The following is an 18,898-nucleotide window of genomic DNA, read 5'->3' on the forward strand; positions in this document are numbered from 1 at the left end:
AAGATACCATTCATCTGAACAGAAGATACACAGACAACAGCACATGGATTCTTCTGGGGGTAGTGGAACCTCTAATCATCACCCTGGATCGCTGTAAAAAGGTCAACAGTCAGCAGGCAAAGAATGAAGATCAGTGTTTGACTCTTAGGTGGCATAAGAAATATTGAACTTAATTTGCAAACCATGTTTGCAGATGTGAAGCATTTGTACAATATTCTTGTCTTAAAGCTGTAGCAGTGTAAATATTTATGCACACATACAATGAAACAAATTAAAAACAAGTCATTTCTGTAGCCACTACTGGTCAATCACAAGAAAATGAAAGTATTGTTTTCATCCTGGTTGTGTCAATGGGTACAATGATTTGCTTCAATAGCAACACAGCTGAGCCTGAGAGCTTTACTTAAATGGTAGTGTACAGTTTGAACAATTAGTTCAAAAAAGTGTCATTTTTACCCCACTGTATGTTACTTAATTTAAAAAATGCTAGGCAAGTGCAGGAGCAAAAATTAAGGAATCTTAGATTTTATTCTAACAGCTTTAATTACAGTGCTCAAAATAAATTGAAACAAGTATACAAAACATTTGATTAGTAGTGTGTGTAATGAAGGATTAACTTCACAGCAATAACCCATCCTGATCAGACCCAGGTATTACTGTCCATACTTCTCAGTCTTAACTAAGGAAAGGAGGGAAAAAAAACTGCTGGCAAACCAGGTCCTTGCAGTATTCATGTAGCAGGTGGCTGGGTCTTGCCTTGAGCTCCAGACATTCAATGTTACAGCAGGAGGGAAAAGAACAGGAACGGATGGCAACAGGTCTTTGCTCTACATCCAAAAAATGGAATGACTCAGATGTAGTTTCAACACTAAAAGTTGGTGGGGTGGGGTGGGGAAAGAGGATTTAGGTGCATTCACTGGACATTGCTATCTGGTATACACTACCTAAGGGGACAAGCTAACAGAAGCCAAAAAGTTCTTTTCATCTGACCCAACGGTGCCTGCATGCTGTGGTCAGTTTACAGTTACTCAGGTGAGCCAGGAGGCAGAAGAGAAGAATCAGCACAACTCCAGAATTAAACAAGTTATTATAAAACTAGACACTTGGCTCATGGTGTCTTTTCACTTCAATGGTTCAAGAATTGTTGCTAATAGTCACTGACTTCCTCTTCCCTAATAATTCATGATATCAAAACTAATTTTAAAGTGACCTGCAATTCATGTGAATGTCCAGCACACAAATAATTAACTGCTATCTGCTCATTTTAAAGTAAGCTATTTGAAAATTGGATTTCAAATTATTCAGAAGGCAGAAAGGTGGGTTAGAATATTTTATTCTGATTTCAAATCCAGCCTGCATAGGTCTAGGAAAGGGATACTTTTGCAACTGCTGAGAATGACTCGCAGGACAGTGCGAGAGAAATGGAACTGATAAATCACTTCAAAAATGTATGTCAGAATTAAGAAAAAAAAATCAAATTAGTCCTTCACTCCCAAAATCCCAAACGTGGGCAAGGAGGAAAACAAGTTGAACAAGTGTAAGGACACATGCAAGCTTCCCTCCCTCCATCAAAAAGCCATACCCCACACCTTGGAACCTTGTTCTAGAGTTAACAAGTGAAATCTGCTAACATATTTTGCAGTGCAATGCACTTTTGGGAGGACAGACACCTCCCACTTCTAATCTATTTGTATATCCCTTTCCTACACTTAATATTTACACGTCAGTTTTACACGTCAGTTTTAACCTTCAAAAGAAGGGAAAACAAAGAACAACCATGAGGGTAAATATTGCATAGGAGTAGCAAGAAGCTGCCTCATTACAAAAAGGGACGATATATACACATTTTAAATAAGAAACCACATATTTCCTTTCATGTCAGCACTTCTCACCCATACAATATGATGTTATAGTTCGTGATTGGATGTAATGAAGCAGGTTCCTGGCACCCAATACCACAAAGTAGCAGTTTGCCACACTACATAATGAAGCAGGAAGGAGGGACAGGCAGGAAGGGGAAGGAGGAAGGGAAAAAATTAATTATTTGTTGCTTTTAAGCTGGCTGGACAGCCAGTCCAGTCCTTCATACAGGCCATCTCCACTGGTTGCACAGGTTGCCTGAATGAACCAGGTCCTTTGACGGAGTTGATGCAGACCTAGTTTATCTGTGATCTCTGCAGCATTCATTGCATTCGGCAAATCCTAGAGGGTGGAGAAAATACAGAATTAGAAATGGATCGAAGATTCGGAGTCATACAACATGGAAACATACCCTTTGGTCCATCTTGTATATGCCAATCAAGTTTGGCCCATTCCCCTACAAACCTTTCCTATTCAAATACCTATCCAAACATCTTTTAAATATTGTAACTGTACTTTAATCTATTCCACATATCTACTACCCCTGTATGAAAGTGTTGCCCTCAGATCCCTCTTCCCTCACCCAAAAAGCTTTCTAGTTTTGAACTCTTCTCCCCTCCGACCACTGGGGAATTTACCTTTCCAGTTCACTATCTACACCCCTCATGATTTTATAAGCCTCTACAAAACCTCAACCTCCTAAGCTCCAGTGGAAAACAAAAAAAAAAATCCTAGTTTGTCCATAATTCAAACCTTCCAGTCCTACAACATCCTGGCAAATCTTTTCTGAATCCTCAAAATTTAATATCCTTCCTATAGTGGGTGACCTAAAAAACAATACATAGTAATTCAAAAGTGACCTCACCAACATGACGTACACCCTCTTCGTGATGTCCCAACTTATGTAATCATTGGGCTGAAAGCAAACATGCTTAGCACCTTTTTAAAACCAACCTGCTTTCCTGTGATGCAACTTTCAAAGCACTATAACAGACCTAGGCGTTGGAGGTACAAACGATACTATCTCCGGAGCCCTACTGTTAACCATACAAGTCCTACCCTTGTTTGTCTGACTAAAAAAAAAGTAATATTTCACATCTATCCAAACTGAACTCCATCTGCACTTCAGTCAATTGATAAAGATCCCTTTTTAATTTTAACCCACTTCACCGCTTACAAGCAACTTTGGTGTCATCCACTAACTTACTAACCGTGCCTCCTAAATTCTCATCCAATTATTTATGTAAAATGGGAAAGCAGACCCACCACTGATCCTTGTGGAACACACCAGTTGGTCACAGGCCTCCAACCCGAAAAAAGCCACCCCCCACCACCACTGTCTCCCACCATCAAGCCAACTCTGTATCCATTTGGCAAGCTCTGCAAATCCCATGTGTTCCAACTTTACTAATTCATCTTACAATGCAAAAACATGTCGAAGGCTTTAAAGTCCATGTTGGCAGTGTCTGCTGCTGTTCTCTCAATCTTTACGTCATCAAAAAACCACAATCAAGTTTATAAGACATGATTTCCCAAAGAAACAATGCTGACTATCTCCAATCAGACCTTTCCTTTCCAAAAGGAATGTAAATCTTACTTCTCAGAATTCTCAACAACATTCCCATCATAGGTCTACAGTTCCCAGGCTTCTCTTTTCAGCCTTTAAATAAGGGCACAGCATTAACCATCCTCTGGCATCTCACTTGTGGCTACAGGTAATACATATCTCTGCTATGGGACCTGCAATTTTTTCCCTACCCATTTAAATTTAGACCCATCTAAACATGGTATTGAAAACAATGATAGACAAAAGGCACTCAGCAGCTAAATAACACCATACAATTGAAAGCCATTAGCTGCATTGCAGCAGTTAATGTAAACAAACCTCATGGAAGCACCAACTAGATCAAAATTAACTGATACCAGACAGCTCAGTGATCAGAATTTGGAACACTTGACTGTTTAATACATCACGTAATTCAAACTGATGAGTAGCGTTCATGCTCAAGCCAGAATAAACAGGCTAAAGTCAGTGTTACAAATACACAATTCACACAGGAGGGATAACAAAGTGTGGAGGTGGATGAACACAGCAGGCCAAGCAGCATCTTAGGAGCACAAAAGCTGACGTTTCGGGCCTTGACCCTTTCTGATGAAAAGGTGTAGGCCCGAAACGTCAGCATTTGTGCTCCTAAGATGCTGCTTGGCCTGCTGTGTTCATCCACCTCCACACTTTGTTATCCTCAGATTCTCCAGTTCCCATTATCTCTCACACAGGAGATATATAGTTGTGCAAAGTAACAAGTCAGGCTCCATTCAACAGTGCTGTCCAGAACGTCAGGTCTCCAGTATTGAGTGTTCTATCTAAATCTGGTACTCACCTGTTTGTTTGCAAACAGTAATAACACAGCGTCCCGTAGCTCATCTTCAGCTAGCATTCTCATCAACTCTTCTTTAGCTTCATTCACTCTCTCCCTATCGTTACTGTCAACCACAAAAATCAAACCTGCAACACAAGCAAAAGTAGTAAGATGATTCTCACCCATCTCTTTCCTCTTGTGATGGTCCAACAATTTGATAATTTTCAGAGGATGCAGGAGCAGCAAAAAACAGCATGTTTCTATCTCTAATTCCTCTTGACTAAAAGATAATAGGCTGCTTTTGAGCTAATGCACATTTCATGTGTAGATACACATTAGAGGGGGATCCAAGATTTAGACCCTGAAACAGTGAGGTAACAATATATTTCCAAGTTAGATTGAGGAATGGCTTGGAGGGGAACTTGAAGGTGGTGTTCCCATACATCTGCTGCCTTCAACTTTTTAAGTGGTACAAGCCACGCATGTGGATGGTGCTACTGAAGGAGAATTAGTTTGCTGTGTAGCATCTTGTACATGGTACACTCTGCTGTATTGTAATCAAAGGGACAGAAAGTTGGTGGCAGTGGATGGTGCACCAATCAAGCAAAATCACTGGATCATATATGTCAAAACTTTGAAGGTTGTTGGAGCTCAGATACACAACAGCCAAATGGGAAGGATTCCATCTCATTCTTAGCTTTGGACTTATAGATGGACAGATTTTAGGGAGTCAGGAGATGAAGTATTCGTCACTGAATTCCCAGCCACTGACCTGCTGTCGTTACCAGTATTTATTACTGGTCCAGTTCAGTTTCTGAACTATGTTTAGCCTCTCAACTTATTGACAGAAAAGCCACTGAATATCAAAGGGGAACGAGCTCTTACTGATGGCCATTGTCTGACATCTTTGTCAATGGAGCCTAGTGGACTACTGCAGTGCATCTTACAGATTTCAGCCCAAGGTGAACGCTGTCCATGTTTTGCTACATATCACCAAAGACTGTTCACTATGCAAAAATCAAATGAAGCATTGTGCCATCAGCAGCAGATACCTCTTATGACCATAGATGCAGAAGATGATTGAGCCAAGGACATTGTTGCAGTGGTTCCTGAGGATAATGTCCTTGCATAGGTATTGACCAACCACCATAATCACTTTCCTTATTAGGTAGGTACAAAGATTGATTCCCATCGATGTTGATTTTGCTAAAGTTCTTTGATGCTATACCAGAAAATGTTACCTCTATCTAAAAATAAAAAAACACCCAATTCTGGAATTCAAGGATATTTTGTGCATGTTAGGAAATTGTTTGTAATGAGGACAGGTGCGCAGTAGACAGGGTGGAACAAAAGCTTATCAGTCATTACTATTTAATGCCTATTAGGGAAAGAAATCTGTTAATGTTACCCAGTCTGGTCCACACCCACAGTGACGTGGCTGATTCTAACTACTCATTTCAATGGCTTAGCAAATGACAGTTCAAGGCCAATCGAAGTTAGGCAAATGCTGGCCTTAGCAGAAAAGCCCACATCCCATGAAATTATGAACAAGTGCCAGTTAGCTATGCTGTCAATGACACTTTGCATAACTTGCTGATGCATGTATATTAATGGGGCAGAAACTGGCTAGATTGGATGTGCTTTCTTTATGGACAGGACATAACTGGCTAATTTTCCATACTATCAGGCAGATGCCAGTATTGTAGTTTAGTTAGGGGCACAACTAGTTATTTTTAGTCACTCAATGGGAGATGGGATTCACTGGCTGGGCCAGCATTTATGGCACATTCCTAGTTACCTTTAAAAAGGTGTTGGTAAGCTTGTTAAACCACTTAGTTTATTTTTGCAGGCACTGTCAGTGCTACTGGGGAGGGATTCTGACCCAGTGACAGTGAAGAAATTCAGATACAAATCCCTGTCCGGTACTGAAAGTGGCACCTTAATGGGTCAATATCACCACATCCCCAAACTATGGGCAGGTTATAATGTAAAGGTACCGCTTTCTACCACTGCCTGCATTTCTTGAGCAAAAATCTTTAACTAGTGGGTTTAAGATCACATGGAGTTGGGACAGATTATGGAGAATCATTCCTTGGACCCAATTCACCTCAGAACTGCTCTGGGTGTGATAGTTTAATGCAACATAAATGATTAAGAAAAACCTATTCCTGAGGAACTACATGGTATATTAGAAAGAGGAAAGATCCTCAAAACAAAAACAAAAGGCATAACCTGTCAACCTTCCAAGGGCTAAACTACTTGCATAGTTCTGTGAACTGTCAACTGTTATTTACATCAAAATTGAAAAAATGATTTTAGCCTTATGCGTCAGCTTTGTGAACTACTTGTGACCATTTCATTTGTTCATAAGATGCGAACATCACTGGCAAACTCAAATTCTAATTTTCTGAAGTGTGGTTTGGGTGGTGAGCCACATTCTTGCGCTGCTGCAGGCCATGCCCACAGATTCAGTGCTGTTAGGAAGGGAATTCCAGGATTTTGATCCAGTGACAGTTTGATCAGGATTACAGACCTTAATCGGAAACTTGCAGATCATGGTGAAGTCATGTTCTGTAAAACTGTGGGTTAAAGGTCACAGGTTTGCAGATGCCGTTAAAGGGATCTTAAATTTCTGATTCAATGCAAGTTTGGGAAGGTGATGGCATTTTGATAATGAGTGGCTAACATTCTGTGGATGTAGATTTGAATCCCAAAATGGTAGATGGCAGCATTTGAACTCAAAATACAGAATTTAAAGCTACCCAAGGTGATTGATCACCATTATCAGTGACTATAAAACCCATATCGTTCACTGAAATATTTTTGCAGAAGAAATTTTGTCCATATCTGACCAACACGTCTTCCTAGGCCCCAATAACACAGTTGACTTATAATGCCCTCTGAAACAATCTAGAGAACCAAATCAGCTCAAAGGCAATTGGGGATGGGCAAATGCCAACCATGCTAGCAATGCCCACACCTTGTACAAGACAAAGAACAAATGCTGAAATAGATAATGCAACTTTTTCAGTTCCACTTGGGAAATCGTGGTCAAGACCTGTACAGTTTCCCTACAGGTTGCAGTTAAATGCCACACAACTACAGTTATGAAGCCCACAACTTCATCCTCAGACTCCACTTCCAATAGAAATTGAGTTTTAAAATGAACTAGATAAATCAGCAGCAAGGAGTGAGGAGTACTGCACAACGTTCAATATTTGGGTTCTCTCCAAAGGACATTCAAGTCAAAACTAAAGCAACACAAATTGCACGTACCTTGTGTATTCTGAAAGTAATGGCGCCAAAGTGGACGGATCTTATCCTGTCCACCCACGTCCCACACTGTAAAACTAATGTTCTTGTATTCCACAGTTTCTACATTGAAGCCTAAGAAAACAAGACATTACACAAGTCACTGCACACTTGAAAAGCAGCAAGAACACTGGAAATGCTGAGGACCTGAAATAAAAACAAAGTTCTGATGAAAACGTATCAGGCCAGGCAGCATCTGCTGAGAGGGAAACAAAGTTAAATATCGAGTCCAATATTATTTCTCTAGAAATGAAAGGGGCTACAAACTTTGTTAACAAAGGTGGAGGAGCAGCTAGTGGAACACATGAGCATACCTAGAGCAAAAAGTGGAAAGGATGTACTCATGGTAGTGGAGGAGCACAATGTTAATGTTAGGTGGTATATAATCAGAAATAGGCTGGTTTTGCTGAAAGCAAGTAAAAAGAGTATAGATGTCAAATTAGAAGACAGTGTAAATGCTCAGAAGTTGCTGGAACTCAATGTTGAGTCCTGAAGGCTGTAAGGTTGCAGCCTAAGGAAAAAAACAATTGTTAAAATGACAGGAAAGACAGGGTTATTCTAAAGGGATAAAAAGTGCAGGTGTTCCATAAAGCAATTACCCAGTCTGTGTTTGATCTGAACAACACAGAAAAGTTTATTGAGAGTAACAAACAACAGACTAGATTTCAAGTAGTATGAATAAACTTGAGCTCCACCACAAAAATCTGTCCGGGATCTTGGACAGCAAGGAGGGAGGTGGTAAGTGGGCTAGTATTACGGATGTGAGTTTGCTCGCTGAGCTGGAAGGTTAGTTTTCAGACGTTTCGTCACCATTCTAGGTAACATCAGTGAGCCTCCGAAGCGCTGGTGTTATGTCCCGCTTTCTATTCATCTGGTTAGGTTTCCTTGGGTTGGTGATGTCACTTCCTGCATTTGTGATGTCATTTCCTGTTCTTTTTCTCAGGGGATGGTAGATTGGCTCCAAGTCAACGTGTTTGTTGATGGAGTTCCGGTTGGAATGCCATGCTTCTAGGAATTCTCGTGCGTGTCTGTTTGGCTTGTCCTAGGATGGATGTGTTGTCCCAATCAAAGTGGTGCCCTTCCTCATCTGTATGTAAGGATACGAGTGATAGTGGGTCATGTCATTTTGTGGCTAGTTGATGTTCGTGTACCCTGGTGGCTAGCTTTCTGCCAGTTTGTCCAATGTAGTGTTTGTCACAGTTCTTGCAAGGTATTTTGTAGATGACGTTTGTTTTGTTTGTCGTCTGTATAGGGTCTTTATAGCTAATGAACCTAAAAGACCCCATACAGACAACAAACGTCATCAACAAAATACCTTGCAAGAACTGTGACAAACACTACATTGGACAAACTGGCAGAAAGCTAGCCACCAGGGTACAGGAACATCAACTAGCCACAAAACGACATGACCCACTATCACTCGTATCCTTACATACAGATGAGGAAGGGCACCACTTTGATTGGGACAACACATCCATCCTAGGACAAGCCAAACAGAGACAGCACGAGAATTCCTAGAAGCATGGCATTCCAACCGGAACTCCATCAACAAACACATTGACTCCAAGTCAATCTACCATCCCCTGAGAAAGAGAACAGGAAATGACATCACCAACCCAAGGAAACCTAACCAGATAAATAGAAAGCGGGACATAACACCAGCGCTTCGTCGGAGGCTCACTGATGATGTTACCTAGAATGGTGACGAAACGTCTGAAAACTAACCTTCCAGCTCAGCGAGCAAACTCACATCCAGAACCTCAACCTGAGCTACAAATCTTCTCAAAACTCGCTAGGGCTAGTATTATATTTTCTGTAATTGCACATTGGGAAGGGGTGGTGGGCTGGCGTCAGGAACAGTCAGAGTACAGACCAGAGGTTAGGAGGGCACAGTCCCTGCAGAACATGGAGAATAGAAGGGACAGAGATAATGCATTTGGTAGCAATGTCTTATTGAGGATACTGTAAGTGGAGCCGCATCAAGTGTTCTACTTGCTCCACCTTCAACTGTGTCAACAGCATTAAAACATATTCCAGGCCCCTCGAGTTCCAAAGTCCAACTAGAACTTAAGTTTTTCTCTCTCCACAGATGCTGCCAGGCCTGCTGAATTTCTCCTGCATTTTACTTCTAATGTAAAAATTACTGTTTTGTATTTTTCAAGCATGACGACCTAGCGCTAGTTAAGTCATTGGGCAACCTCTTCCTCCTCATTTTCCACAAAATTAGCCTGTTTATTCAAGATGATATTCAAGACTCCTTTAAATGTAGAATGCCATTTTGAAGAAGCTAAGTCATATACCTACATCCCCTGCCATCAAAAAGAATACATTCTGAAGCCATCAAGCCAAAAACAAAATTGTGCCTGGCAGTACAAAGTACTTATATTTTTCTGTGCTAGTAAAGGCTGTACACTTCAGATCCATTTCATTCTATTACTTTCATTCTTCTAAAAACACAGTATTGCTGTTGTTCCCATCTTGCGTACAGTCCCAAGTTTCTTTACCACCATCTTACCTGAATAAAGATTTAACATAACTATATTAACTGTTCACATCTTGTCAAGTTTAAAAAAGGTCAAACTTTAGTTCACTTACCTATAGTGGGAATAGTGGTTACAATTTCACCCAATTTCAGTTTGTACAAAATGGTGGTCTTGCCAGCTGCATCTAGACCCACCATGAGAATACGCATTTCCTTTTTTCCAATAATATTTTTGAGGAATGTTGGAAGAGACAACCCCATGATGCAAGCTTCTGATTAGACTCAAGGACTAATAACAAACTGATAAAAGATAAAAGAAAAAAAGTGTCAGGTAAACTCAGAAAAAGATAGCGAAAATCAAGCTGCAAAAAGAACAGTAAATCCTCAGTTATCACAGGCTTTCTGAAATAGGTTCAATTGCCCATTCAGAGAAGTGGTTGAACCTTGTAGCCTGATTAAGAACCAAAACCCATAATGGAGATACTCAGTAATAAATCGCATCTGAAACAGAGTAAGTTTCAAAATGGTATTGAAGCTAGCTAGTTGTAAAAGATTGCACTTCCAACTTAAGCTGAAAAAGGAAGTTGGAAGCAACTGTGGATCATGATGCGATAAGTAGAAAAGAATGTCTCATTTTATAGGAGCTCCCTATAAAACAAAATATTTAACCAATTTCATTGTTAACTTGTGACAGTACAACTTTGAACAAAAAAAACTGAGATGCTAATTGTCAACTTGGATGTAGAAGTTCAAATCTCTTTCAAAGTTTGGTCTTAGAAGTCACAATAAGCCGGACAATGGTAATACGAGCAGTGACAAAGTATACTGTTACTGACTTCTGAAAGGTATTATTGCACTAGTGGAAAAAAAGTGGCCCATATCCTGCCAACATTTTCTATATGCGGCCGATTTCTCCTCCTTGAATTTCACAAGCCTGGTAAAAGCCTTCTTACATCAGCTGCTACAATACAATTCACAAGCAGAATCAAAACATTAAAGAAATAAAAGAAAATCAACTTGTTGCTTTTCAGCTCACAAACCAGGTCTGTGCACAAAAAAAAAAGCAAACAAACCAACAGGAGAGGCAGAACAGAGGAAATAGAACACCAATGTTTGGGTGCAGGTGAAAGTGACTCAGATCACAGAGGTGCTCTTTATAAGAACCCTGATACCTGTCATTTCCTCACTGCTCAAACAAAAACTAAATGTGGATACTTTAGCACTTTACTGTAAACTCTAACTTTATGCCACTGCTTCCACTAAGAATGCTTTCTACCTTCATTGTTTTCCTCTAGTGTTGCAGAAGTCAAGTGTTGAATTTAAGCCCAAAAAGTGTGCTGCTCCTTTAAATTCAATTCTAACTAAATTGCTGACTACCCAACTTCCCATACTAGCTTTTGTTACAAGTGATATAGCACCAAAGGGAACTACAATTTCCCTGCAATTAATTTGCAAGTCACGAAACTAAACCATCCTGGTCAAAATAATCTCAGTCCAATGCTGAAATTTAAAGATATCCCCATCTTGGCCACAACTCTCCATTTTTAAACTCCGAATTCAATGAACCCCCACCAGTACACTGTTCCTAAATCTGTACACTTGCTTTATCTATATCTTTTTGCCCCATGTGTAGCTGCCTTCAGTAATCAAAAAGTCACGTTAACAAAATTTCCTCCACTGCCAATTACTTTGCCACCCCACAAAACACCAACTTCATCATCCTTTAGAATACTTCCTTTCATTACCAACTCTTTTTTCATTAGCCTCAAACTGTTTAGCAGTTTTACAAGTGTAAATTATTGCTTTAAACAACAAGTTTCCATCATTACTACCATTAAATATGGCCTAGTTTTCAGTCTAAAAAGACAAATTTTGCAGTTACATTGAATTTAAGAAACACAACAAATTGCATGGTTCATTTACAATCTGGTCACAACACAATGCTTCAGTCCAACAGCCCATTTAGAATCACTGGCGGAGCAATTAAAAAGATCCATATAGCTGAATAAAACATTCACTGATACAAGATACTAGGCAAACACTCAGAAGGATGGGGTTTAAACTCTATTAAATGCCTGAGACTTGGTTTCAGTGCAGGCCATGCAAACAGACACAGGCAGTGCGAAAAAAATTCAAAAAGGCCCAAGTTATACAGCAGAGAAACAGACCCTTTGGTCCAACTCATCTGCACCAACCTGAACTGATTATTTTTAATATTCCCTACAGTGTGGGAACAGACCCTTTGGCCCAACAAGTCCACACTGCCCCTTGGAGCATCCCACCAAGACCCATCCCCCTATAACCCACAAACCCCTGAACACTACAGGCAATTTAGCATGGCCAATCCACCTAGCTTGCACATGTTTGGACTGTGGGAGGAAACTGGAGTGCTTGGAGGAAACCCATGCAGACACAGGGAAAGTGTGCAAACTCCACAGATAGTTGCCCGAGGCTGGAATTGAACCTGGGTCCCTGGCACTGTGAGGCTGCAGTGCTAACCAGTGAGCCACCATACTGTCCATCTAATGCCATTTGCCAGCATTTGTTCCATATCCTTCAACTCGTGCTGTTCATGTACCCATCCAGATACATTTAGATGTTTAACTGTAGCCACCTCCAGCTTGTTCTACTTATATACCACCCTCTGCTGAAGTTGCCAGTCAGCTCCATTCTCATCTTCCTATGCCCTTTAGTTTTGGATCTTGGGGAAAAAGACCTTGGCTTTTCACTTTATCTACATCCCTCAACTTTTAAGCCTCCATAAAAAGGTCACCCCTCAGCCTTGAGAGACTTTACAATAATACATACATTTCTCCAATCACTTATTTGCTGCAAAGTAAAAAAAAAAGGTATGTTTGAGAAATTGGTTGAGCTAAGCTGAATTGCAAACAGATCACCATCATGAGGGACTTTAAAAATAGTGTTTGGATACAGACAAATATAGTGTCTAGACAAGCTGCTCCAGAACAGACAACTCTGGCATCTAACAAAGTGAAAACTGTTCAGGTGTACAAAGGAGAAATCAAATCTGACCAATTAACACCACTGTCTACTTAGTAATAGAAACATCCTCAATGTTATCAAGTGACATGTACATAGCATACAGTTTTTAATAACTTGGTGACGCTCAGCTTGGGTTTCATCAGGGACATCCAGTTCTAGATTTCATAGTCTAGGACCAAATGTGACTAAAGAGGGTAGTATTTAAGAGGTGAGGTCACATTAGGTGCAGTTGCCATCAAAGCAGCATTTGAAAGTGTGGCAAAGAAGCCTCAAAGTCAATGAGGTCAGGGGAAAAAAAAATCTCCACAGTTTTCAGTCTAGCCTAATACGCACTTACGGATACTGAGGCCAAAAAGGTATGAGCCTTAAGACATCATTACAGGAATGAATCAGATGTGTCCTGGTCCCAATCATCAATTGCTTCGATGGCATCCTTACTTGACCTTGGGATGGAAGGATGATCACTGATGACTGCTGAGACTACGGAAGCAATTGTCCACACGAAGCAAAACATTCAGATTTGGCTTGCCTAGCAACATAACATTCACACCAAAGCAATACTGGTAATTGCAATTTTCAGAAGAAATTTAACTTCTTCTATGTACCCCAATCACTGACTGCCACCCACCCACCATGGCATCAATATTGATTACATTAGCCAAAGCAACTCAAACTCTTACTTCTGTGAGCATGACTGCAGACATACCATTTTGTAACATGATGACTATTAATTAGCTCAGAGGCTGGGCAACTGATTTGTAATGCAGAGCGATGCCAACAGTGTGGGCTCGATTCTGAAACCAGCTGAATTTACTGTGAAGGACTTTCCTGCACAACCTCTTCAGAGGTGATGTGGTCCTCAGGTTAAGCCACGACCAGTAGTCTCTCTCTTCCATGATCTTCAGGGAATATAGTGACTTTAGTATGATTAAAGACTCCCCAGATTGTGCAGGCAAACGTTTCCAAAAAGCAGTCAAGGTGGTCAAGACCATTCAGATCACTACAGCCTGCTTGATCAGTATTCCATTCATATTAAACATTCATCCCCATGCAGTGAATTCTACATACCAAATACACCATAGCAACTCTCACCATCTAAAACTTGCCAATGCTATATCACCTAGGACTAGGCAAACAGATGGATGTGAACATCACTTGCAAATTCTCCTCCAAGCCACACCATCCTGAATTTGAAGGAACTGCAGTTATAGTTCTCTATTGCAAAGTGAGGAAAATCTGTCAACCCTTGTTAACAGCATTTTGTATCTACCTGATGGCCTGCAGAGATTTAAAACAGGCAACTCACCACTGCTGTTGCAGGGCGAATTAGGAATAGCCAATAAACGCTGGCTATGCTAGATGATGCTCACTTCCAGTGCTTTAAGAAAAGGCTGCTAAATTAGTTAGTATAAGCAATTTCAATTAAATCTTTTCTACATCTCCAATAACTTTTGGTTACCTGGCCAAATAATTTGTATAAAAACCAAAATTCTCAGATAAACGAAATACTTGTTAGGACATATCAGTGATCACGAGTGACTAATTGGATAGCTCTTTCAAACAAACAGCCAGTCCAGACAAAAGGTTGAATGTGCTCCACTTTTGCTGGATGTCTGAGACAATCAAAATGTCAAAGCCAACAAAGTTGAGACAGCTGGTGCATGTGTGCAACATAACATTTCATTTGGAGCTGAAGCCAAAATAAATAAAGTCTTAAGCACCCACCTTAAGGCAAAGTGTCACAAAGTGCACTCTGCACACAATATATTTTTCTTTAATACGGGATATTTAGTTGCTAATTTAGTGAAGGAAGATGTGGAGAAAGTTTAAGCTAATTTCACACACTCTTCCTAAACATACACGCAATTAATATTAGAATCAAATGAATAGCAGAGATATAAACCTGAAGACAACCAGGAATTTCAAGTAGTATTTTGCCACCCTAATTTAGACTGAAAGACAGAATAAATTGATGTTCTCTAAATGGAGGGCAGCCGAAAGTTGCTACACTGGAAATCAACACCACAAAACAGAAGTACATTGGAGCCTTGCACAAGGAAGGCAGGGAATTAAATAACATCATAAGAAACTGCAACCTCTTTCTTGTGGTTCAGTCATGGAAAACAACATGGAAGAATGGGAAGGACAACATAAGAGTGTGGAGCTGGTGCATTAGTGAAGAAGTCGTACTTCAAGTGAGTACAGGACAAAAAGCAATACTGAAGTGAAAGCTTTCACTTTCAAGCTAAGACTGCAGAGAGAATAAGCTGGGTTGGAATTTAAACTAATGCAGCAAGTGCATTGAAAACTAAACTTGAGACTAACAGTGGAGCAAGGTTGACAGCTACTGGAACAGCAGGAAGCTTAACTGACAAAATGGAAACCAGGAAAAGATCAATAAACTGCTCAAAGGTGTAGGAAATATTAAAGATTCAGGAAAATGAGTCAGGACCAGAATAACAATTTCCTTGTAACTGTAATTTTTAAAGTTTAAAAAGGGATGGGTTAGGCCTATGAAGTACACTACTGGTTAAATCCATTTTCAGGTCAGGAATGATGAAGAATTTGTTGTATAAAGTACTATATTAGGACAAGTGGTTGAGAAATAAGGAAGTGCGTGTTAACAATTTTGGAATGAGAAAGGAGAGAACCGTCTTTCAGAGAGATACGCAAAGCTAAATTTAAAGTAGTCCTAGTGGAGCTGAAGAACTAGCAGAAGATATGTTAAAGTCCAAAAAAAACCTTAAGGCTGAAGGTCTGAATTTAGGATAGATTATTGACTTGATTAGACAAGAGAAATTATATTGGTCCTCCATGGTTGCCACGATGTGACAAGTGGAATTCTACATATTGGAGCCTGAACACTCACTTTAAACTTAAACCATGGGACAGAGTTCCATATATTTATGCCATCAACACTTCGCAGCAGATAAAAGCATAATGCTCAGGACATCACTAAATATGCTATAATAAGTGACAAAGAAAAATACATCACATGAAGAGGAAAAAATACTTGACCCATCCTCACCTACTTGTCCCAGATGCAGCTTTCTATGACACTAAGTGCTCACTTCACTGTCACGTGGAGATGAAGTTTCATTTTTGCTTTTGCATTTAGAATACCCTTCTTGTTGTGTGAAATTAGCACTGTGTTGAACAGGACAGACTTCAAAACAGGTAGCAGGTACAGAGGTAACCAAGGAATTTGGTGAAAGCTACAGATCACTTGCATGGACATGTGGTAGAAGCATTTTAAGTGCAAGGTAGAAGATCTTGGGAGGAAATGTGAGGAATGGGATTGGTTTTAAGTCAAAACACTGAAGGCATGGATGACCAGCAGGTGTAACAAGTGTAATTCTGTAGAATTGCAATGAGATGGGAGTTTTATGAATAAACATTTAGAGTACATTAATAATTTTGTACAAATAATTGATTTCGTAAGAGTGATGAGTGCAGGTACAATTCTCTAACTTGTAATCATCATGTGCAATACAGTAGAGAATCATTATACAGGTGTCAAGGTAGAAAACACAGTCATGGAGGAACTTGAAGTAACGGAACAAATTTCAGTTAAGATTTAATACAACTTTTTCAAAGTTTGGGCAGACTCATTTAGGCATTAAATTTAACGCTAAGGAGAAGAACGTAGGCAGATAATGAATGAATGCCCACATCAGCTCTAGGGTGGATTGTCTCTGAAGTGTGCCTTCTGACACCTAATCCAAATGTTTACACTGGTGAACCGGTCCATTGACAAATCTTGCAACTCTGAAAGTGATCAAATTTTTGTAGAGATTATATGCCCTTAATTGAATACAAAAGTCTGCCTTTTTAGCAGGGCAAGAGTATTCAGCTATAACTAGCTTTCACGAAGTGCCATATAGTTTAAATGTCACATACTTCTTTTGGCTGAACTTCTTTTTCCACTTATCAGTGTTTAGTACCGGGTGTAATTCCGCTGTTTGATAGTTGGATTTCAGAAATTAAGAATTATTGTTTGGCAAAATATGGAATATAACAGAGAGAGCAATATGTGGAGAAGGGATTTAGACAGTTGAAATAGAAGGTTATGGATTATGTGCAGACAGAGGGGCTTAGTTTACAAAGATTTTGTGGCCAGCACAAACATGGTAAGCTGAAAGGCTTATTCCTGTCATGCACTATTCTGTATTAAACTTCTAGTACAAAAAGAAAGGCTGTCTATTCCTTTGGTAAACCTGTAACTCGCATTTGTGGATAAGATGCCATAGGGAGCAGCTTCATTTGTTTGATCATTTCCAGAGGTTAACAATACTTGGAGAATTCAGGAGAGTTGATTTCATTTGGCTGTCTGCCTACATCGGATGTCCTTGTTGGATCAGGGATCAGAGCAGGCACATTTGAGACAATTCACCCTACAGCCAACATTGGCATTACTTCACAAGCATAGATTATAAAATGCCAGTGTAGAAACAGGCTCTTCGACCCAACAAGTCCACACCAACCCTCAGAGGATCCCAACCCTATAACCCACCTAATTCACACATCCCTGAATACTATGGGCAATTTAGCATGGCCAATCCACCTAGCCTGCATATATTTGGACTATGGGTGGAAACCAGGGCACCCAGAAGAAATCCCCACAGACACGGGAAGAATATGCAAACTCCATGCAGACAGTCATCCGAGGGCAGAATCAAACCTTGTCCCTGGCGCTATGAGGCAGCAGGGCTAACCACTAAGTCACCGTACTGTGTAGCATTTGTTATAATCATGCCAACTTACAGTAAAATTAACACCAAGAGACAAAACAAAAAAAAGTGTTCTTTGCAAAGTATCAAGAAAAAAAGAACTTGGGTGAAACAAAATCTATAACAGCTTTCAAAATGAAATAAATCAGTGAAAAATTTGCTAAGATGATGCTGTGGAATCCTTTGACGGGGATAGTTCTCGCAGCACACTGGTCAATACTTATACCTCACCAACATCTCTAAACAGGTCAGTAACATGGCTTCATTGCTGCCTGTGTGAAGTCACTGTTCACAAACTGCCTGCTAGAACACTCCATTAGAACTGTGAAGAGTTATCTGGCACCATTAACTTGTCAAATACTACATAAATATGAGTTCTTTAGAAATCTCTTTATTGGTAAGGCCCACGTACAGTAGAACTAATCTCATTACTAAAACAATGGAGGAAGAAGTAGTGACGACTGAACTGTGACTGTAGAAAGAATTCAGTCAAAACATTCATGGGATCTTAAAGCACAAAAATTAGTACCTGGATATGATCAAGATTATCTGGATAACTCTACGTATCCCAATTGTTTCACAACAGTCCTGCAAGTATTTCCTCAAAATATACATTAAATTCCTTTTTGAAGGTAGCTATTGAAATGGTTCTATCTTCCCAAGTCAAGCAATACGTTCCAAATCATTGCCCATGTTTTGACATTCTGGTTTGTGTTTCCATTGTAAATTCCGTTATTTACAGTGGAAGCTACCCAAGTTAACTGACTACACCCACTTGTAATATAGGTATAGTAGCACCACCACTGACAAGTGCTCGTAATTACAGCTACAGCACGTTTTGTGCCTACTGCAAATGTAGACAGAATTTCGCGTTAAGTTGATAGCGCACAGGACGAATATTCGATAAATAATAATCAGAAAACGGGAAGGGAACCAGATCGGCTTGTTTCTTTTTAAAAAAGCCAAAACAACTGACCGTTCAAAGATGCATAACACCAAAACTCTTTCCAAGCCTATGAATTGTTTTTATCGGCTCTAAGAGGGCTCCTTATAACCAATGCACGGGTACGTATAAACTAAACGAAAGGCAAAGTACAGCAGATACTGGAAAACTGGCATCACGATAATTGCTACAAAAAAAATCAGGACGG

General features: G+C 39.9%; 2 protein-coding genes and 1 long non-coding RNA gene across 6 annotated transcripts in view; 2 read left to right on the top strand and 1 right to left on the bottom strand.

The window, feature by feature from the left end:
* c5h1orf35 (chromosome 5 C1orf35 homolog) overlaps positions 1-2,198 on the top strand; it is a 62,326-nt gene extending 60,128 nt beyond the window's left edge. The window contains exon 10 of the mRNA XM_059646353.1: positions 1-2,198. Coding sequence (XP_059502336.1) covers positions 1-97 — 97 coding nt within the window. The 3' untranslated portion in view covers positions 98-2,198.
* Positions 510-18,898, bottom strand: part of arf1 (ADP-ribosylation factor 1) — a 19,244-nt gene continuing 855 nt past the window's right edge. For all 4 annotated transcript variants that reach the window (XM_048529510.1, XM_048529512.2, XM_048529513.2 and 1 more), the window contains exons 2-5: positions 10,128-10,314; positions 7,497-7,607; positions 4,242-4,366; positions 510-2,202 (exon numbers count right to left, since the gene is read on the bottom strand). In XM_048529510.1, coding sequence (XP_048385467.1) covers positions 2,041-2,202; positions 4,242-4,366; positions 7,497-7,607; positions 10,128-10,275 — 546 coding nt within the window. In that variant the 5' untranslated portion in view covers positions 10,276-10,314 and the 3' untranslated portion in view covers positions 510-2,040. The remainder of the gene's footprint in view (positions 2,203-4,241; positions 4,367-7,496; positions 7,608-10,127; positions 10,315-18,898) is intronic.
* The window catches only part of LOC125451856 (uncharacterized), a 17,631-nt gene continuing 17,318 nt past the window's right edge, over positions 18,586-18,898 (top strand). The window contains exon 1 of the long non-coding RNA XR_009445779.1: positions 18,586-18,812. This is a non-coding gene — a long non-coding RNA (uncharacterized LOC125451856). The remainder of the gene's footprint in view (positions 18,813-18,898) is intronic.

This window comes from Stegostoma tigrinum, chromosome 5 (assembly GCF_030684315.1).
Source record: "Stegostoma tigrinum isolate sSteTig4 chromosome 5, sSteTig4.hap1, whole genome shotgun sequence".
NCBI classification, from domain to species: domain Eukaryota; kingdom Metazoa; phylum Chordata; class Chondrichthyes; order Orectolobiformes; family Stegostomatidae; genus Stegostoma; species Stegostoma tigrinum.